This window comes from Phalacrocorax carbo, chromosome 2 (assembly GCF_963921805.1).
Source record: "Phalacrocorax carbo chromosome 2, bPhaCar2.1, whole genome shotgun sequence".
Classification (NCBI taxonomy): Eukaryota; Metazoa; Chordata; class Aves; order Suliformes; family Phalacrocoracidae; genus Phalacrocorax; species Phalacrocorax carbo.
Window position 1 is genome coordinate 135,445,651 of NC_087514.1, and position 22,811 is coordinate 135,468,461.

A 22,811-nucleotide genomic window follows, 5' to 3' on the forward strand; every position below is an offset into this window, starting at 1 on the left:
AAACTAGGGATTACACATACTAAATCCCAATGGGCAGTCACTTAGAGAGGACCTCTTTAAGAAAACACATTAGCCAAAGCTTTCGTCTAGCTTCTCTGTAGACCAGGTCAATTTGAGAAATTAAACATTCTTGAAACCTAATTGAAACCAAGGTGTTGCTCTACCTTTAAAAACTGCAAATATGCAACTAATTCAAGGGCATTTACAAAATGCATGGAACTTTAAGGAAGAAAAATAGGGAAGCTGAACTCAAAAAGGAAGGAATTTAACATGAAAAAGGTGAAAGGGATTAGGAGATTTAACAAAGATAAAGTCCTGTATCTGGGATGGAGTAATCACAAGTAGCAATTTAGACTGGGATCTGTCTGGATCTGCTGAAAAGGACCTGGGGGGCCCTGGTGGGCAGCAAGCTCCCTGGGAGCCAGCAGTATGCCCCTGCAGCACCGAAGGTAAATGGTGCCATGCACCGGTGAAGACAGGCTAGCACAGCCAGCAGATCAAAAGTGTAATTATTTCACTTGACTTGGCAGTTGCTAGGCCACACCTGGAATACTGTGTCTCATTTTGGTCAACTCGGCTCAAGAGAGACATTAAAAAACAAGAGGTCCAACGAAGGTGCCCCCGTGATCAAAGGGCTGGAGGAGTTTGGTTTGTTCAGCCCAGAGAAAAGACGACTTGGGGAAAGCTAATCACAGCCTTACAATACCTAGAGGTAGTTATAGAGAAGATGGGGGATGCACAGCGACAGGACAACAGCCAACAGGCCCACGTTGTTGCAGGTGAAATTCCATCTGAACACAAGAAAAACGCTCCGGAGTGCAATTAAACACTGAAAGAGATGATTGCCAAGAACTGGTGGTACCTCCCTCGATTCACCTTGATAGAGCACTGGATAGCCTAAAATCAGACCTGCTTTCAACAGAAAGGTTGGACTAGATAAGCTCCAGAGATGCCTGCCAACCTAGACAGTGTCCTGTGACTCTGTGCTAACTTAGGAGAGGAAGAAGGAACTCAGACGCAAGCCACCTGCTGAAGAAGGGCTTTGATACCTCAGCTAACAGAGACTTTAAGCCTTTGGCAGAATGGAGAGAGAATGATGTGAGGAAATGTACTATTTTCCATCTATATGGGCATAACCCAGTCGCTTCCTTAGTGGTAACAGACTCTAGAAGCCGAAAGTGCCAGGTGTAGTACTACAGCACCCCATGACGCATGGTTCCACTGTATTGAGACCAAATGAGTATCCTCATAAAACTAAGAGTTTTCACTGCATTCATGCAGCACACAAATTAGCAAATTGAAGCTTTAATCCCTCTCAGAAATGCAAAAAGCTTCATGGTTGCTTTCTCATATCTTTATTTTGAGGGCAGGAAGACAAATTACTGTTAGTGAACACGGTACATCTAATTCTCCAGTAGAAACTACAAGAAATGAAATTATTTATCCTTAGTTTCTTAAAAAGTAACTTGCTGTTTAGCTTTAATAACTTCTGATAACAAAAGTACAATAAGTTGCATTCCATGCAACTTTTACTGTAACATTGCCTCCATTTACTATTTGTTTTCTTAATTTCTTCACTCTCCATATTACATACCTGATGATAAAAGGAATGTGACACTAACACTTTTATTGCTGGAAGTTCTTTTAATTAGATGCATTTTTAGTGTACTTGTTTTATAGAGATATTAACTTACTTAAGAGGCTTATCTTCACACTAGAGGGGGGAATAATTTTTTTCTTAAGGAAGAAAGCACTCATCTAAATTGGACTGTCAGCTTCTCGTGGGGTTCTTCCACTTTGTTTTCAAGCCGCCTTTCTTGACAGGTGGCTACTTTGTTCCAGTCAACAGAGGAAAACTCCGTTAGAGATCTTGTCATTGCCCGTAGTAAAACGGCGTCTTGGGGGTTCTCAAATGGCACTCTGCAAAAAGAACAAAGCAAATGCACATTATCTGAATGTTTCCAAATTACCTTGGAGCTAATTTACCAGACCCACCCTGTGTAGAAAGTGAAGTTAGAACTCAAAATGACACTAACAGCGAGGATTTGAAAATTTTAGATGTTTGGAAGGCTTCCTTCTGTTAACAAATTTAAGAAAGCAAAACAAGATCAGAAAATGTCAGAATCACAGGATTCTAATGAAAAAGAATCATGCCATAAATTATTTAAAATACATTTACAGTAAACTTTAAAATATTGTTTTCACAGCTTTTTTTTTTCCACAAAATTTATAATTGTTATATACTTCTAATGCTCTGATTCAATGGAACTCACAAAACTAAGTTTTATTCTTTCATAGTGATATGATACCCATTAATACAAATGCACTTCGATTTCAACATGGATCTTTTAACTAGCCACCATGCAAATATCCCTTTTCCAAGCTCTGAATCCAGAACACTGTGAGTTTGTGTTGTTCATGTATCCTGCCACAGCTGCAGTCTGGGAGAGGAAAGTGGCAGACTGAGAAAATCAGTGCAGAACTGACAAGGACTTCATGTTGGACCAACACCTTTTAACTCCGATACAATATTAAAATCTCATAAGAACTTATTTCATAAACATGTACTTGTAGCAACACACCGCTAATATAAACCACATGACTACTTCCACCAAGTGTAACACACTTTGTCATGAAAAGGTACTTTGCAGAGCCTGTGCATCTATATAAGATGGAGAGGAAGCTGTACATCCCTTCTATCAACGAGGACAGCTAACTCCACTGAAAACAGGTAAGAATTAGTTTATAAACATAAATTAGCTTGATTGTAAAGAGCTATACTCAGAGTGAGTAGCTATATAAAATCAAATTGTTAAAGGATATCATCATATGCAGGTTTTTATTATTTCCTTTAACAATTTTTTCAAATATTTTCACGTGCAAAGCTAGAAAGTAAAACAAGCCTGGTATCTGAAGTTTGTAAATTTACTGTGATAAAGATACCGTCTAAAAATGTCATCGCATTAAAATGCAACATTTATACTGCCTCAATCCAGACACAGAGATAACAGAGATAAGTTTTACATGATTTTGAAACCAAACAGAAGTAACATCAAGTACAGACTAAAGAAGTTTTATTCTACAAGTCATAACATTTCCCAGAAAGTATATATTTTTTAAGTCAGTCAGGAAAAAGTTTTCTGGGCCATAATATAGAATAGCTATTGTGATGATCTAATATTTAAAGCATACCTTTTCTAGTGATCAGTATTTGATCTTATAAATAAATAAATAGCATTTTTATATACCCATTTCCAAATGTGGAATACCTTTCAATATTAAATTTCAGACAGCAGCAGGTAGGCCATCTCATCAGAATAGTATGGAGTTGCAACTATGTTAAATACAAAGACCAGAAATTGTTCCGAAAGCTCATTCTTACCGGACGTTTTCTCTGATTAGGGTATCTTTTAGGCACGAGAAGAGGAAATTAAGTAAATGCTTCAGAGATGTAAAAGAAAAAAAAAAGCTGAAAAAATTACTTACTTATTTGTGTGATTTCCAAATTCATAACCTATAAAAAAAAGTTGAAATTAAGACATTTGATTAGCTGAGGATTACCATCCTGATCCTAAGTTACTTGTTCCAATGAACTGAAAGCTAGCAGATGATTTGAAATGTTCAGGATCATCTTTTATTAAATTACTGTGGAAACAAGTATCTGTTGGGATTTCTTTTTAAGGTTATGTAGTTCTTCTATTTTATTTCCCATAAGCGTACATTTCTATGCATTTTTTTTTCTTTCACAGAAAAATGATGCCACTGTCTATATATGTGAATGATTGCATGGTAGAGATAGACAGTTGTATGCCTACTTTGATAATTACCAGCAAATCAAATAATTAAAGATGAATAAACTATCATTTTTCGCAACCTCTTCAAAATTATTGCTAAATGCACTGCTTTCAGGTTTAGTATTGTGATACATACATTTAAAAAATGCAGGTATTTTACTACTGTTCCAAACTTTATCTACACATTTCAAATGTTACCATTTCAGTCACCTAAGCACACTGTTGTTTTTCTTATCATTAAAACATCAAAAAGCAGATGAGACTGTCTGGGGTTTCAAGGTTTGTTCTGGATTGTCATATGCTACAAGTCACAAGGTTCCAGGTGGGATTCACCTGCCTTCTTGTGCCAGGATCATGCTGTCTTCTAGACCTGAATGTTTTAAGAACTCTGAAAATTCCTTTATATGCTATTATAAGACATCATTAAAATATTATCAGCTTGGAAAGCATAAAAATGAATCTGGTTCCAAAACTAGGCAAGATATGTAAAATCTAAAACACTCTAGAAGAAAATATTCTTCAAGAGATTATTTTATAAAAACACTAGAGGGCATCAAAACTCTGCAATGCTGATCACTGTCTGAGGCTCAGCCTAGAAGTGTATTGAGATGTTTTTAATTAAATAAAAGTAAACACTCAAAAGACACATATTGAAAAAAATGAAATTTTGTTTGTTCAGCTAGCTTTAAAGACAACTCTGTAACTACAGGGAGTGACTACAACTTATTTGCCACAATACTCTTAGTAGAAGGATTTATTTCTTGCCTGTTGCTGCTACTACTACTTACTTTTATGAAGGAATTTGGTTGAGTTCCTGACGCCTTTATACTTTATTACTAAAATGAATAACTTTTTATCAGATGAATGAAAGGAACATTTTCTAATTCAAATCACCCCAAAATGTATGCTCTTCCTACATTATTACAAATACCTGAGGGCATCATCAGTCTTCTGGCCGGTTGAGTGCATCTGCTAGACCCCACTGTAGTCTCCACTCTCTTTCCAAAAGCTATTGACTGCACGACACAAGACCTTTCGCGGTTGTAAAGATGAAATGCTGATTCCCTTTCTCCTTGTGTAACTGCTGTTAAAAGAGATGAATTTTTTTTTCTACCCACTTAAAAGGCTGGTATTACCCATCTGCATGCAGAAGGTAATTCACTTTTTTTGTGCAGAGTTTTGTAACAATAGCGGCGTAAATCTGCACAATTTCACAACAATTCAAAATGGGAGCATGGAGTGATACTTCCTAAGGCACTAGGGTGAAGCCCTGTCCAATAAAATAGCTTTTTCTTTTGAGTGCAGTAGGATCAGAAGTTTTAAACCAAGAAACTAGAAAGCAAGACTTTTCATATGGCTTAAATGACATCTACTACAGAAGTCAGTAAAGATTTGGAAGATTCTTTATGAACAGCAAAATGAAGTCCTGGTTCAAGGCCAGTTCAATTCCCATTGCTCAATTACAGAGCAAACTGTAAGAGTGCAATCAAAAGAAAAGCTTCAAATTTTCCCATTTTACACTTTAATTCAAAAAATAACTGTAACTTTTAAACAAAGAGTTTGAGACCGTTAAGTCAAAGAGGGGATTTTAACTTCAATGATATGAACTGCATGCTAACCTAGTACTTCAGCTATGGAACAGAAATGAGCTGTTTAGAACAAGTAACTAACTCTGGCAGAAGCATTTTGAGTTCAGGGAATTTTTTAAGTCATGGTGTCTAGGGGACCAATTAGGAAGGAACTGCAGTAGTCGTGCCTGGAGGTAACAGAAATGTGAGCACATGTCTTGAGTAAAGGAGACAGCCAGGACTACACTGTAGTAATGTTCCACAGATGGTGAAGGAGCTTTGTAATGCTAGAGAAATAGTTCACTAAATAGAAAGTCCAGGGTACAGCCTGATACAAATTAATGCCTCAAGTCTCAATCCAGGACTGATTACAGTATAACTGCATTTAGGAGATTAAGTCCAGGAAGTTTTACGGAAGTGTTTCTAGAGCTGTAAACGCAACACATATTTTTCTAGCACATTACGCTTCAGTCGTTGCTTCCTAGTCAAAAATGATCATTAGTAAATCAGCCTGACAGATGTGCTAAGCACAGATATAACACAAGACCAACCATTCAAGAGACTAGAGGTACCAGTACAAAATGAATGTGCAAGCAAATGGCCACGTGGTCAGATCCAGGAGCTCCTCATCAACCCCTGGCACATGCTGTGGCACATCCACCAGCTTTCCTTCGTGACGGAGCCATGCTCTCCGCCAGCACCTGCAGATGTCCTGTGGCTGCCTTGCTCAAGTCCTGCATCCTGGTTCTCCTAGAGACTGGGAGCAGGTTTTCAAGATTACATTGTTTCTCCTTGCTACCTTGTTAGGAGGTAGAGCTTGGGTAGGAATCAACACCTTTCTCAGTGCTCTCCACCAATTTTCAGTCCTCCTGCCAATCACATCGCTCTCCAAACACCAGAGACAAAAACCTCCAAAGTTGATTTTCTGGGTCCACTGTGGCATGTTTACGGATTGACTGATTTATCATCTGGCTATTCTTAAGACAATTGTTTTTTTCGGTATAATTGACAGTAGACAAGCTGTGAAAGATCTCTTGACGATTTATGAAAAGTTATATTTCAAAGCTTGGTCAGCATGTACCTCATCAAGCAAAATGCACATACTTATTTAAACCGTACAGAAACACATAGATAGCTGAGGATATTATCCCTGTCTAAGTAAACATGCCCACCCATGTAAATATACCAGTTTGAACGCACAAATGTAGGTACATGTTTCTAAGCACAAGCTTTTATGTCTTGCCCAAAAATATATAGACCAAGATACAAGATAAACATATACAATTTAAAAGGAAAAAGACAGAAATCAAAAGCATTTGGCAAACTAAACCATTATGCCATGCAAACTCTTCTTGTTTGACAAATCTTGCAAAAAAAGGGTATCTGTTCATCAGATCTTTTGCTGTATTGACAAATGCATGTAAAAGAACAGGCAGGATTAATTCACCTATTTTTCCAAACGGATTAAAATCAAAAGCACTGTCAATGCTTTGTGAGGAGAGGAAAGCAATCCTTACACTTCCTGTCAAGGAGCTGTACTGAAGGAATGAAGTATATCACATAAAGCCGGTAGTCTGGGTCTTGTGCCAGAGGGTTATGGAATAGGTCTGCAAAACGTATACAGAAAAAAACAAACAGCGTCACAAAAAGCCAAGCCCAGCAAAAGAAAAATAACTAACTTAGCAAAGCAGGAAAATTAAAGATGATTAGTAGCCAGAGATTTTGTACAAAACATTATGAAATTCATATTGTTCTTATGCTGGGTAAACAAAGCACAGCCTCTTTACACATGCAAAATTACTCAACTAAACACGGACTGCAAGAATTGGCTTATTGCAGAGTATGCAAAATACCACAGGCAAGAACTGAGTAAAGGTGCCATCACGTACTCCAAACATCTGAATTTTTTTTTAATTCTATGATATACAGACAAAAACACTGTTTGCCTTTGATTTTCTTATTAGTTCTTATAGATGATGCCTATTTTAAATAATGTAGTCTTTTAAGTGTGACAGCTTAAAGGTCAAATTTGTACAGGGAGAGAAAACCAGATGAGCTTTAGGACACCTAAAGCTTTACCATAACTGATATATAGTTATTATGCCATACACACAATATAAAATGTAAAGACCCAGTCTTCTGATGTTTTGACAGGTGATGAGTTTGAAAACTTGAGAAACTTAAAGAGTAGAATGCTTAAAAGGGCCTAAGTACCTGTCAACCTGGGTCCCACGAACTTCATCGAGACCTGAGGTACTAAGCCCCAAAAGCCCATTAGTAACTTGACTAAAATACTTAGGTTCAGGTGCACATTACCAGAATAACCAGACAGGTATCAATGCTGTGTTGCTGCTCTGCCAGATGTGGAACATTTGCCTAGCCAACATGCCAGATCAGTTTGTTTCATGAGTGGTATCTGAGGTTGATTAAAATAGAAACTGGCTGATTCCCAGATCAGCTAACAAACAAACAAGTGTTGCTGGGTGGTTTTTTTTCTAAATGAAAAACACAATAATGCTATTTTTCTCCTTATACAAATGCTGTCCTTCTGAGACAGGAAAAACAATCATGAGGCTGCTACCTTGAGATCAGAGCAGAGAAAAAAAAAATCTTAGATTAGTAATTTTGAGAACTTCTACCAAGGTCTAACCTGGTCTGTTTTTCTCTTTTTGAGGAGAGGCTGTGGCTAATATTCACTCTAGGGTAAAAAATCCTGTTAAATGCAATTTTAGCAGTTAGGGAGCAAAAGATGGTATTACAGAAGGAAATAAGAGATACTAGAAGACAAAAAAAATCTGCAAATATTCCACACAGATTGGTAAACTACAAGATGCCATTTCACATTCTTCAGGATCAGTATGACTGCCAAAGAGGGCTCAGTGCTTGATGCGATTTAGCAGTTATTTTGAGGGTACAGTAAGGCTGGAATGGGCATTTGGTATCTCCTACACAGAAAACGCCGGTTCATGTATTCAGAGGGAACTTAAAATATTTTAATTTTTAACAAATTTTTAAAAATCACGGTACTTGGAAGTAGTAAGAGACCCACAAGAGGGCAGCAAAAGGAAGTTCCATTTTCACTGAACAAAGCCATATATAGCTATTTTTTCTAAAAGTGTTAATCAGAAAGAATATTAGTTATATATCTGATCAGTCTTTTCCTGAATCAAGAAAATATGTGATAGCATTCCAGAGAGAAAGATGTTTCCAAAAGGTCTCCAAAAGCAGGTACATTTAGTAGTGGAATGAAACGAAGAGTCAAGATTTTTCCAAGGCACAAAGCGGGGTCAATACTAAGTACTTCTAAATTTGGATTCTACTCGGAGCACGTCCCTCCTCATCAGCACTGATTTGTAGGTTTGTTTTAGAGTATATTAATTTTTCTACTGCTCATTCTTACAATAAATCCAACCATTGTATGTATCAAGATGGTCTTACTTTACAACACATCTGGGATCAATTCTTGGCTCTGCTATCTACTTTCTTGTCAAGGTCATGCAATTTTACTTCTACAAATTAGGGATAGTGCTTTCTTACTCCACAGTTTTTGTCTGTTTTCTCTATTTGGAGTGTAGGAAAACAGTGTGCCTAACCCACATGGGGCAGAAAGGAACTACTGTGGTAGAAACATAGTGAAGAACAAAAGGAGTTTTCTGAGGTCTAGCAGCAAGATGTTATCAGCTGTGGATAATAAATCAGTTCAGGCAATTTACAGAGTACATAACAAAAATCTTGGATTCCAAAAGGGATATGTGAGCACAAGGCGAGCCTATAAAGAAACCCACCATATCTCCCAAATGGCTGCAGTTGTGAGAAACCTACTCAGTAAATCTTTAGAAGTTGAGTGTCTTCCCTAAACGCCTGATGAAGAATGGTGTTATGCTACAAATCCAGTGAAGGGCAGTGGCTAAAAATCACAAGAGAGCCTTAAGGAAGAGAAATGCAACATTTTGGCAGCCGGATGCTACTTCTGAAGTGAACAATGATAGTGTATTAGACTGCTCCATTTTAATAGTTCTAACGTCCCCAAGAGCTAGAAAATAATGAAATGTTATTATGCATCCAGAAGTTCTGTGGAAGGCTAGCAAGTGGGTTTTTTAATCAGATTGTCTGGCAATAAAAAAGATCTACCTCACAACAGTGAGAACTCTCCCATTCCCAAAACAGTTTTTATTTTATGAAGGTGAATTATGAGCACAGGCCTTTTCAAAGCTACACAGTGCAAATTCTGCATCCATTTCACATTTCTGAATATTGCAAGTAGGCAAATAAATGATATAGTAATATGATATATAGGATCTGACTTTGAAAATTTATTTTGTTGATTTACTTAAAATATGACAGTGCATTTTATTAAACCAATGCAGCCCTGTTAATTCGAGAACTCATTATGAAATTTCTTTGAAACAAACACATTGACAATTTTTCCATGACTGCAAAGTTCAAAAATGAATGACTGTAAAGTTAATGTTACTAAGTTTCTTCCACTGATTAGCATTTACTCTCATATTTTTGAAGTAAAGAACAATTTTTTTATCAGGGTAGATTGGTAAATTCTATATATTATTTGACAGTTCTCTTAAACACTTGCTTTTCTGTGGTGGTGGCTAGTCCACTATGCACCCTGTTTTCACTATGTCTTTTTGACTGTCATTCATAATAACTTGGCAGCACTTTAACTATCTCCTATTTGTCTTTATTTCCCACAGATGGCTGCAACAAGTACAACAGACTCCCTGTGCTTGTTGAAGCTCCTTATTAATTGGTAGGGCTATACCATCACATTCAAGTGACTGCACCATTCATGCATAGGATGTCTGTCCAGACTTCGCCTAATCACTTCCAACAACTGCATTCTTAAAGGGTCTATTTTTTCAATCTTGCATATAATGAAAAAAAATTACAATAATTTGGCTGGGATGTTGTCTTCCTAAGCACTTGATTTGTTTTTTATTTTTGGTTCAATGTTGAGTTCAATTAAAAGTGTACTTTTCAAGCCATATTTTCCTCTCCCGCAATCAGACATTCAATTTTTTGAATGCATAAGGAGGTATGGCACGATGACATTCACCTCCGTTAATTGTGCCACTAAGACATGAAGCTTGTTTCCTGTTTTCCCAAAGTACTGAGCGTTTGGCATGACCTGTGACAACATTCTTTTAGGAACCATGGAAAAAGACTGCTTACACTTTTACTTTCAACAGGTTAATAGCATATAATCCTACTTTCCCTGGAGACTAATTCTTATATTGTAACTTAGTGGCGCCAACACCATCTTGTATAACTTAATTTGAAATTTCAGAGCCTATGCTACCTTAATTTCCAGCCAGTATTTAAAAAAAATACACAACTTAACAGGTATTGTTATACTTATCTGAAGTATATTTATTCTTAGACTCTAGAAATCCAGAGTCTGCCAAAAAGATGCAGACAGTAAGTTCTATGAGCAACAGAATTAATGAGGCAGGAATTTGGGTTCTATAACCTGTCGCTCACACTCTAAACAGCTATAACACCCATTTCTCGAGTCCCTTCACCACTGTGGTAATCTCACTGTACTCCCGTGTTCCCCTACAAAAAGTTAGCAGTAAACTGCTTTGATTGCCTCCAAGATACTCATGCAGGGGACCAGCTAGCCAGCGGCCAAAAAGAGTTAACTTCTGAACTCATTTGGCAGTTTTTTTCCTAGTTGAGGTACTCTCTGTGGAATTTTCATGTCTCAGAGATCTCTTTCTTCTGTCAGATTTGGTTGAAATTGATAATTAGCTTCAAAAGCTATTGGCAAATGATGCGGAAACAGACAAGAAACATCCTGATAAAAAACACTAAAAAACTATTGCTCACTGTTCTGTGCAATAAAAATAAGGTATTACTTAGGGTCTGCAAGCTTAGCATTCCTTTCAATTCCTTCACTGTTTTGCCAAGATTTTTTAACTGGTTGTTGTGAAGCAACAGAATCTGTAACGTGCTTAAGTGTTTCAGAGCACCTGAAATAAAATGAGAAACAATTAATTATTCTCACCATACCTGACTGCCTTCATTAGATGATTACTTTGTTATGCTGCACGCTGAACTCAATATTCTAGTTATCCATTTATGCCTGCCTTTTAGTAACACTTCGCATGAGGTCAGTAAAAAAAAACAATTACCAGAGATTTCAATATCCCTTTCATCTTTCTAGTCACATCCGTCGAACATACGCCTAACTTCTTTCATTCCAGTTCCTCCCATTTGTCCCCATCACCCTTGCCTCAACAAATCAACATCAACTGCATCCTCTCTTCTTCCTCCCTTCCTTCCTCCTATATCTCAGTAATCTTTGATTAATTCATCTTCATTTCCTTTACCCTTACCTAATATTACCTTTGCCTCACAAACAACAGTATATCCCTAATAGTACCTTTGCCTCAGAAGCAATAGTGAATTCCTTAGAAAACAGTTCAACTTCAAATAATTATTAATGTATTAAAAAGTTATTACAAACCATTGTTGTGGCTGACCCAGCCTATGTCTTCACATCCTCACACCACATCAGACATAGACATCTCATTTTCCAAATTCTAGACAGTATTTCTCATCCACATTTCTCTACCAATGATACTTGCCCTTCTGTTTACCCATATTTTGTTACCTTCCCTATTGCCTCTTGTGCCCATAGATTTCTTTCTTTCAAACATTCATTCTTCTCACCATCTCACAGAAACTAATCAACATAATTTCTCATCCCAAAATTTTATAGCAACAGAGAAAAGTAAATATTAACATTTAAAATGCCTAGAATATACACAAATTTCTTATGCTTTGGTCTATTCATTCACAGGTTCACTAGTCTGGTATAGCCACTTTAATTTACAAGAGCAAGCAAAACTGAAACAGAAGTGTAAAACAGATGCAGTTTTAAAATAAAACAGTTTTGCAGTAACTTTTCAAAATATTTCTGATTATAAATGTAATTTTATCATGAAGAAACTGCAGAACCTTAGCGACTACCTTACAAGTGGGACAACTTACTAATTTATTACCCTTTTATTTTCATGTTAAGTCTGTCAGCATTGCTATCAGTTTTTCATTATATAAACATAAATGGCTCCCAAAAGGTACTTTTATCAGCTTACGGAGTACCTGATCAGCAAGAGGACTACAAATCATCATGTAAAACAAGCTTTGCATGTTCACTTTCAATATGAAATATGGTCATGTAAGATCAAAAATATTCTACAATTGCCTGATACTGAAATGAATGGCATTTCACCCCTTAAACCAGGATAAAAATGTCACCTTATTGCCACTCAAGTACGCTGGAACAATTAAATCTCTATGAAAATAATTAACAAGTATTGGCATGAATACATAGGAGCTTTCATCCATTAAGTTACATGCTGTCGTCCACTTTTATAAATTCATATGTCAGTACACAGGAAAGAAAGTACAGGCCTCTCCTCAACAATCTAAAAAGGGAATATTGGTACCTGATACATCTGTCAGTTCATTATTGTTGAGATAGAGTTCAGTCAAGCAATAGTTTTTGATCAAGAAGGTTAAATCTTGGATCTGAAATTAGAGTTAGGAAAACTGTTATGTGTCAGTCTAAATTTAACACTGGAGAAGTATAAGCACAGCCTCTTGAATACTGTTTAACTATAGGTAGTTTCTTATATTTCTGTTTAAGACTCTTCTTGGTTTAAGGATTCTCTTGACAGCGGAACCTTCATTAGAAATATTAGTTACACATTGAATACACATAACATGGCCTTACCTAATTTTTTGAACTACAGATTTAATATTTTTATTTGAAAATAGATTTAATTGAATTACTGGTCTTCACATTTTCTTTTACTCCTACTCACATTTGAAATACATTTCATTGTGAGAACACCCTTGTAGGATGTAATAATTCTATGCTGATTTAAGAATACTCCTGAAATATATCCTTGGAATAAGCCCAGCATCTAGTTTTAAAATTATTTATTTATCAGCAGGTCCAAAGAGCACATATTTGTTCTAAATTTCCAAAATTGAAAATTACATTTAATCAGATTTACAGAATTAATTACAATTAGAGAAAAAAGAACAAAATAATAATGTATGGGTATACTCCCAATAAAGGGTTATCTTCAGTCCCCATGAAATCTCATCCCCTTGTGTGGAGAAGCTCAGTTCTAATATTGTCTCGACTTCAATGCAAGAAAAAGTATATGCAATGGGATACCAAGCTGACCATTATAAAAGTGAGAACTGGGAGTACTAATGGTGCCTAAGTATTTATCCCACAGTTTAAATGCAAGAACAACAAATAGAATTTTATTCCTGACACTCCTTTGACTTCTGTGATGCAAAGTCATTTTATAGTGGGGGAGTGACTTCAGTCCTTGAATTGTGCCACTGACTTTAAAACGAATGTGCTTTGCTCTGTGTATTAACAGTATCTGAAAGTTAGAAGGAGGAGAATAAGACAGAGATTTTTCCATTCCTAAAGTTCCCTGAAATCCTCCGAGAAAAAAAAACTTTAAAGTTCAAAATAATCCATTCTGAGTCTTGCTTCACCTCAGAAAAACCTGGTTCACTGAAAACAGCAATAGTCTACCAATTAAAAAAAAAATCCTATTCTTCACAATGATTATTATATCTTGGATAGTGTAAAGCCCCACATACCTACTGTATATAGTGGTGTTTGTCTACCTTTTACAAGTTTGGGTTTTTTTAGAATCATCTGAAATTTACTTTTTTGTGATACAATTATTGTTCTGTATTTTTAAGGAAAAAAAAAAGATCTCAGATCTTGTGAGTTCAGAAAAATATGCTCCCCATATTATAACTGAGACTTCTCCTAAGAAAAGCCACTGAGTGGCTTCTCCACACAATTGATATAGAAAATGACATTTCCACACAAGTTATACACAAGTTATACAGAACAACAGAAAAATGGTCTTTGTTACTGCTTAGGTAGAAAAGTGAGATCTGTGCAAAAATCAGATTTATTTATCTTTTATGGTCAGCAAGATCAATTCTCCTTAGTCATCAGGCCATTTTCTCTTATTTTTTAGTGTCCTTTAGAAATACAAGGGAAAGCATTATACCTGTGATTTTAGATCAACCTTTTAATATATCTGTATTTTTACTTTTTTTGAAAGTAGTTGGATAATCACAGGTCTTTCAATGAAGTTGACGTAAGACACTAAATAATTGATGTTAGCCTGGGGTAGCAGATATATGTACACTTCTAAGTGACATGGAATGTAAATTTATTTTTTCTGCTGCTCACAGAGCTACTTACTGAGCAAGCAATTCTGGTGTTTTAAGAACTTGAGCCCATTGTGAAAGTCATGTAACTACTGTACAGTAAGGTACTTAAAAGCAGGTTAGAAATCTGTGTCTTTTCTTGCTTTTTAATTACCAGTGGCTAATGGTGAAGGTTTAATAATGATTGGCTATGTACTTAGAGATTTCTACATCAGACAATTCTACTGACAAATAGATGATTTTGTGTAAGATACAATGCGCTTAGACTTGGCTGGAAACCAGGGTCCAGAGATTTTGACAGAGCATTGTCTTAAAACCCCTACAGGATATAACAGGATATGGTTTAGTGGTGGACTTGGCAGTGCTAGGTTAGCGGTTGGACTCGATGATCTTAAGGGTCTTTTCCAACCTTAACAATTCTATGATTCTATGAAATACTATAGATTTGCACAGATGGAGAAAGTAAGGCAGTGGGGTGTGTAACTGATTTAGGACCATAAAGTACACTGGAAACAAGAGAAATTAATGTGGCCCAGTCTCATACTCCGATCATTCACCTGAAAATCTCTCTTAAATCAAACATGTTTGTGATGCAATGGCCTGCATAATGGCAGAAGATACCCCACCAACCCTAGCGCATTGCAGTGCTACTTCCTGTGCACAGGGAGAAGCACATTTGAAAGTTATGTCATTCTTGTGTGCATGAGGGCAAAAACAAGTCTCATCTCAACCACCAGCCTGCCACAAAATAAACTATGCATGTCTGCAAGGGCATAAAAAAAGAGCTACACATTTCCTGCAGTCTACTCCTTTCCTGAAAAACTAGGAAGCCCAGAAAATGTTGTAGGAATACCTTACAGCCGTATCGCCCCTCGGTCTGTTCCAAGAGCTGCCCGGTCTGGTGGTCAGGGTATACTTGCTATGAGCTACACCAGAAACTGCTATCCCAGACTGCAGGTATGCTATCAAGCAATTTTGCCAATAACTTAGCTCTAAATATACTCAATCTTTCTTTTTACTGCTAAGGTATTAGCACAAAACCTTAGCTACTCAAATACACAGGGTTTATAAATGTGATGTGAATTTAAAGGAAAATATATCAGCTTATACTCTGTCATGTAAAACAAAATACTGTCTCTTCAAAACTGTCATACTTAAATCAATTAAATTTGCCTGGACATTAATTTATTAGCCTGAAAATTATATAACACTTTATGTTAGAAAAATTACACAATAATAATCAGGGAGTATAAATGCATTGCTCTGCACTTTAAAGGAATACCTTATTACCTTATTGTTGTTAATCCACAAACACCTTAACCTATGAAACCGTGATAGACTTGGGATACTTCTTAGTCCTCTGGTGGAAGAAAAAAAAAGTAACACATTTCTTAACATTAATGGTGCTTAATTACTTTATAAATGGTTGAATGTTTTAAAAATATTTTTATACAAGCATTAAAAAGCCACACTTCTGTAGAAATCGTAGCAGAGAAAGATGCAAAGAACAAGATGGCAGAGACGGTGCAAGTGTTCTACACTCCTGAAAGCATAACAACGCAGCAGGTGGTAGAGAAATGGGAACAAACTGATACATTAATTTTTTTCCCATAAGAGCATTTATTTTCCATGGGAGCATGAGTCCCATGTACTTTGCAGTTTGTAGAAACTGCTCAGATCACTGGAGAACTTTGGCATCCTGGGGACACAGACCTAAAAGGAAGGTTGCTTTGAAAGTGCAGTGTGGATTGTCCAGCCATGATGCCAGAGATGCCAACAGAAGAGAGACACCAAGCACATCAATGTACATTTCTTATTATTTTTCATATTAGCCCATGTCGTGAAATCTTTCACCCTTTTTTCACCCCTCTGCTGTCCTCACATAAACTTAGTATTTACTCGTACTTATGAACAGTCTTGTTTGAAATAAAACTGCACATCCACTGAGGCTGGAACTCTCTCTTATGTGCTGGTAGGGATTTTTGTTTAACTGTGTATCCAGCACTTGGAGATTGCTAGTGTGGCGTAGGTAATAAATTGCCTACTAACCAGAGAATATCAGTGAGCTGCCAAGTAATTTTCACTAATTCCTCCTCCTTATTTTTCATTGCTTTAAATAAATGTTCTTGATTTCCTCTAGAATAATTATAGATGACCTTTACATGACAAATTTTAATTGACTTAATAAAACTTTCCTGGTGGATTTCCACGTGCTGCAAGATTAGGGCCAGTGTTTCAGAAAGAACTAACAGGATTGATAAAAATCAACCTCGCATCATCAGCTTAAAATGACCTGCTTGTTTTCCAACTGTGAAGCCTAGTCTCCAGTTTGCCGTGGGTATTGGGGTTTCTTTTTCAACAAATCCTGCAGATACAGGCAAAGGGGGAGCGGAGTCCTTTCCTGCCCTTGCATTTGAAAAAAAAAATCTGTTAAGAGCAAACCCTCCAAAGTTGAGATGCTGTACTTTTAGTCTCCTGTATTTCTGAAAATCAGATTACCCCATGCTGCTACTTTGTTAAACTGTTTATTGGCTCCCTCAATTAATCCATAAAAATGAACCCTGTAAATATGTATTTATGTGCCTATTGCCACAAGAAACCAGAAAATACATTACTGCAAGTAGTAAAGACAAGCAGATGAGTGTTGACAGGACATACAGAGCTTTTACAGAGCTACGATCTAGTTCTTCTGTGTAGTTCTACATGTACACCCCCTGAACTCTTTTTCAGGTAGCAAAGCCAAAATTTCTTCACAGTCTTTGTCACTGCCATTCTATACCTAGTCTACAGGTTTACATTTTAATTGGCTTTAGCCCCTCTGTAGTAACAGCCTCATCTTGACTATCTCCAAGCCTTGATCTGGTTTTTTTTTTGTTGTTGTTTTCATTCTCCTGGTATTAAGGCATTTAATTCGCCCCAGGTGAAGCTTAATTCCTCTAACATTTTAAAAGAGCCTGTCCCTTTCTGTACGCCTTCCAGATTTTACATGTCTCTTACAAACTGATCCTTTTTGGCCTGCAGCACTCTTCTCCTACCTACTGCTAAGTTAATCAGTTTTCCTAGGATGACAGCTTTTGGTGTCCAAAAGTACATTTTTTTCATGTCGCTTTAACGTTAGTGGTTTAAAAATATAAACTCATTCCCTCTTATTTGATTGACTTGAATTATTATTTTTTCATATTCTTATTTCAGCCAACAGAAAATTATGTCAAACCAACAGTTAAGGAGGCATGAGCTGATACTGAGATTGGCTGAGGTTCAAGGCTTATATAAATTGTTTTAGAATACAAGAATTCACTTCTCTCAACTCATCAAAGAAGGCAGCTTGCACCATCTTTCTCAAAATGGTTTCCTGGGAAGACAGATCACTTCTGTATTTGCCATCTGAACATATCTTTTTACTCCATACCAAAAAATATTTCAAAGCCAGTGAGGACACACATTTAAGTATTTAAAATCAGAAAACGTGCCTATTAAGACTGTATACACAGTCTTAATTCTTTTACACATGTGCATTGTAATAATTTTCTTGTACTGTTTGGAAAATATATATACATATATGCATCTTGTAATTTTCTCATTATTTAAATTTCTCCCTTAGATTTTATGTATGTTTTTGTCTTTCTAAAACACATGTTTTAATAATTTTGACAGTAACTGTGTCTTACATTTTCTTTTCACAAAGCATCAAATAATTTCTTGGCGTAAATCAGGAGATGTGCTGACACATTTAAAGATACTAGTAGGCACATTTAGATTTTCAACATCACCTGATTTCCACTAAAAACAGGCTAAACAACACTGAAATGCCTTAACACCTTTGCTTTGCATTGATAGGACCTAGAGACCTTGAAAACCTTGTCCCTGGATTATTAAACATTAGTTCTTTATATATAATATCAGCCATACAAACCCTAGATGCACTTGTGAGGCTGCAGACAGGTATGCAACACTTGGAATTGTGCCCTGGCCAGAAATTCAAAGTATGCTTTTCGAAAACTTTGAAGTATGCGCTGCCACATATCCATCTTTCTATGGTAGCCTCTCAGCTTGTTCATCCTACAACATACACCTCTATCAACCTAGATCACCCACAAGTTCATGAAAGCTTTGCCTTCTTTCACTTAGCATGGTTTCTTCTCCTCATCTGCCCTACATCTTAAGCTGTTTCATAAACCTCTCAGAGGAGATCAGTTCTCTGATCAGTACTGCCAGCGCCAAAAAAGTGTTCTTGTACTCACTTCATGTTGCCCTGCCCTCCCTTCCATTCTTAATACTAGAGATGCAGGTAATTTAAAAAGTGCTATATCAATGAGGTTTAGTGTTGCAATAACAGATTTCTTCAGGGAGGTCAGAAACTTGGCAGTTCTTAGACTGGGCAGGCCCTGTGTTTTTTCATTTGCCTTCTTGATACTCTTTCCGCCTCACAAGCCAGTTAGAACAAGCAGAGATCGGCCCATTAAGCCTCACTCCTCTACTCCCTGTGGTAGAAGTTCATGCACAACTCTGTGAACTTAGAGACCCTCGAGCAATTCTGGGTTGCTGGAGAAGGATTGTGTATCTAGGGCTGAGGCAGTTAACTACTTCACAGTGAGTATAGCTCTGCTGTGCATGTCAGCATATCCTCACCTTTTCTTCCTACACAACATGTATGGACTAGATATAAATATGATTTACTGATATTTGACATATAAATGATGTTCCGAGATGTCTCTGATACAGAAAGTGCTATGAAAGGTTACTATTCACTGTGTGCTCTACTTTTAGTAAAAGCCGGAGAAACATATTTTACTTACTGTCCAGCCAGATACAATACTGACACGTCCACATTCCTCTTAAAGCCGCAGATCTTCAGCTGTTTTTCTACTGCCTGACAGTATACAGTGCATTTGTCAGCATAACAAACTGCGTAATTATAGATTCATTACATTGTAACATATGCATATTCAGTGTCTGAATTAATATGCACACCAAAATTAATATATGCATCACAGCACCTCACAAACTGTAACATAGTCCAAGAAAGATAAAGAGATATTAAATTATCGGCCTCTATTTTAAACTGATAAAAATACTAAAACAATTACAGTCATGCTAATTTTCTTTTCAAGCTATTTTTCATTACTTGAAAAAGTAATGTCTGTTGACTGGAGAATGGGCTTCTCACTCAGGTCAGCCACCACAGTTTAGGTGGTCAGCAAGAGAAGTGCTTACCTTGCAATACACTTGCAATTTTATTTTATGCAACTTTACGCACACGACGTTTTAAAATCACGCATCCAGAAAACTCTGCTTGTACATTTAATTTTTGAAAAACGTAGGCAGAGTTTTGATTTTCAGAGTATATTACTGATGTGCTTTGTAAAAGCAATGAATCCTAGTAATGTAAGGATTATGCATCTTAGTTACTAGTGCTTGATAAAAAGTAAAATGTCTACCAGAAAAAAACGGGCTTACTCCATGAATTATTATGTCCAACATCATAAGGTCACTATTGTTTAAAACACAAAATTGGTATCATTTTGCAAATACAAAATGGTTAGGAAGAACTGACGGCACGCCTAGAGCGGCCCATATTGGTCGCGCAGCGCCTCCAGCGCGTTCTGGGGACGCTGAACAGACACAAAATAACGGTGGGTGCACTTGCGAACGTGCCGGGTGCGCGGCACTTGGAGCGGAGGAAGCGAGGAGCCCGCGGGCCTGCAGCCGCTCACCCGCACAGCCGGTGCCGGGGCAGCGCCCGCTCGCCCACAACGCGGCACGGCCAGGCGGCCGGCCACAGCTGCCAGGTACGGGGAACAAAACGGGACAAACGGATGTATTTTTTTTCTTTCTACACAGACAGAATCTGCAGATGGAAGAAATGCTATCTGGAGAAAAGCAGCGGTGCGGTGACCCCAGGCGTGCTGATGTCCGTCGCCGGGGACTGCAGAGTGTACGGAGGGGGAACACGGATCGACTGCGGGAGCTGAAATCCCGGGTACTGCGTTAGACAGTCACACTCAGAAGGACCGTGCCCCAAGATCTGGATTTCTCAATCTGCATTATTTGAGATCTCACCCCTTCCCCGCCCCTAGAGCCCTCTTCCCAGTCAGCCCCGGCTCTCCACCGCGGCCAGAAGCCCCTCCGGGGCAGACCCTCCCCAGGACTGCCCGGCTGAGGCGCAGGGGTCGGGGCCGGCCGCCCCGGAGGACCGAGCCGCCCGCTGCTGCCCCGGGGCGGTGGGGCCGGGCCGGGCCGATCCGAGCCGTGCCTTGCCACCAAGCGGAGCGGGGGAGGTTAGCGGCTTCCGCCGCCGCGGGAGGACCCTAGCCCTCCTCCATCTGCTGCGCGGCGGCGAGCCCGCCCCTCTCCTCCGCGCTCCCGTCCCGGCAGAGCGAGGGGGCGAGGCCGGCGCCGCCCGCCTGTGGGGCCGGGCCAGGGGCGCTGCGGGGGCGGGAAGGCTGCGAGGGACCGCGGCGGGATGGCGGGGGAGCCGCGGGGGCCCTGGCGGCGCGCCGGGGCGGGGTGAGGGGAGAGGCCGCTGCTGCGTTCTCACCTGCACGCCGGCGCTGGCGGCCGCCGCCATTTTAGAGTCCCGTTCCGAGGCGGCGAGGGGTGGCAGGGCCGGCCGGTTGTGGCGTTCCCAGCGCTCCCTGGGAGGCCGAAATGGGAGGCCGAGCCCCTGCTGTGCCCCGCGGCGGGCGTTGGTCCGGCCAGGGCTCCGGGTCGGGTGAAGGAAGGCGGTGGCGAGCGCGTGCCGCCTCCCCACAGCGCGGGCAGGCGGCCTCGGGGCCCGGCGGTCTCTGGGGGAGGCCCCGGGAAGGCGGTGGCAGAGGGAGATGGCAGACACCTGCTTTACCTCTGGGAGGTCTCCTGGGTAGTGTTCGCTCACAATTCTGAACGTGTCCTGTTTTTTTAAGCTACAATCGTGTGTGGATTTGTTCTTGTTTTGAAGCACAAATCCTGTATGCGTGGATGTATATACATTACCTATCAGGAAAATATTTGACTTTACACCGTATGCGTCGCTCATTTGCAACTTGCAGATCACCTTGGTGCCTGAGAAAATGCCTTCCATCCCCACTCCTGGAATGGGCCCGCTGCTGTGACAGCGCGTTTGATTGTAAAGTTTAACGCAAAAGGTTTATGACATCCACATGTGCAAGCAACTGTTGCCATGTTGTTATTTTTGTAAGTTTTACTGCATGGCACGAGCTGAAAAATAGAAAAAGCCATTCTCAGAATGTGTGTGCATACTTACGCGCATGTAGGACAATAGAAAATGTTTGATCAAGCTACAGCAAAAATATGTCTGAAAACTCGGAGCTTTATTTAGAATTTAATTTACCAGAGTACTCTAGTTAGCAGAAATAGTAACTGTAAATCATGTGCAACTGATACACAAAGAACAAGAGTTGTGTGTGCAAGTATATGAATAAGCTGTCCCTCATGGAATTAATTATCTGCATGCCTTTGCTTGTTCAGACCACTGAAACTAGATGTAGTGTGTATGATGGAATGGAACTACAGTTCAAGTATTATATTGCAAATATCTAATTTTAATGGAAAAATTGTGTGGGTGGCTTCCATTTCAGCTAGGTAGCTTTAAACAAATAGAAATCTCAAGTAGGAAAGACTAGACATCTTAAAAGTATAAAACTGACAACAGAAATGTCTTTAATCACTTACTTTAGTTTCTAAAAATATCTCTAGGGTATTAAGAAACATAAAAAGAGGAAATGTACTGGAGAAGAAGAAACTGGTACACAGATCCATATTTCTTTCATTTTACATTCAAGTTCTGTGTTTCCAATCAAGGTAAAGCAACCACTTTAGAATTGTGAAAGGTGAGATGGTCATTAAGGAAAAAGTTGACTTTAATAATAAAATTATCAAGTGTTCCAATTAACATGATATGACAGGCAAATTCAGTAATCTAAAGTATGGAGAGAGAGAGGGAACCTCTAGAAACTATTTTGTTGCATTCCAACACAGAGGTGTGACATACATGGGTTGAGGTTTGTTCTGATATGTTTTGGTTTTTGAGGTGCTTGTCTCTGTTAATAACTGGTAGTTACACCCTTAGTCTGGATGCCTAAATAGAGACTTTAAAAGTCAGTGAAGTTAATCTCTTTGTCCTTCTGCGTCTGCAAGTTGACAGTTAAAATCCCCAGTAAGTTTAAAGGAACTTGGGCAGAAAACGAATATCTATATTCAAACTGAACTA

At 38.5% G+C, this 22,811-nt stretch overlaps 1 protein-coding gene across 6 annotated transcripts; it reads right to left on the reverse strand.

Annotated features, from left to right (window-relative positions):
• Positions 1-1,339: 1,339 nt before the first annotated feature.
• On the reverse strand, positions 1,340-21,572 carry LRRC72 (leucine rich repeat containing 72). Of its 6 annotated transcripts, XM_064444498.1 has the most exons (10): positions 21,141-21,572; positions 19,399-19,472; positions 15,893-15,962; positions 12,832-12,913; positions 11,236-11,349; positions 6,880-6,969; positions 4,726-4,878; positions 3,487-3,514; positions 1,996-2,077; positions 1,862-1,920 (listed from the first exon to the last, which is right to left on the reverse strand). In XM_064444498.1, the coding sequence occupies exons 1-9, from the start codon at positions 21,168-21,170 to the stop codon at positions 2,032-2,034; spliced, it is 687 nt and encodes a 228-aa protein (XP_064300568.1). In that variant the 5' UTR covers positions 21,171-21,572; the 3' UTR covers positions 1,862-1,920; positions 1,996-2,031. The 6 variants fall into 6 exon arrangements, with proteins under 6 accessions (XP_064300565.1, XP_064300563.1, XP_064300567.1 ...); XM_064444495.1 differs by lacking the exon at positions 1,996-2,077 and having other exon boundaries at positions 1,340-1,920; positions 4,726-4,875; XM_064444493.1 differs by lacking the exon at positions 1,996-2,077 and having other exon boundaries at positions 1,340-1,920; positions 21,141-21,406.
• Positions 21,573-22,811: the final 1,239 nt, after the last annotated feature.

Coding starts and splice junctions, on each gene's coding strand:
- LRRC72 (XM_064444493.1), bottom strand. CDS start 21,170: ATGGCGGCGGCCGCCAGCGCCGGCGTGCAG. Junction 11,350..12,831: donor TGAACTGACAGATGTATCAG/GTACCAATATTC, acceptor ATTTTATTTCAG/GTGCTCTGAAACACTTAAGC. Junction 4,879..6,879: donor ACAGCTCCTTGACAGGAAGT/GTAAGGATTGCT, acceptor CTCTTTTAACAG/CAGTTACACAAGGAGAAAGG.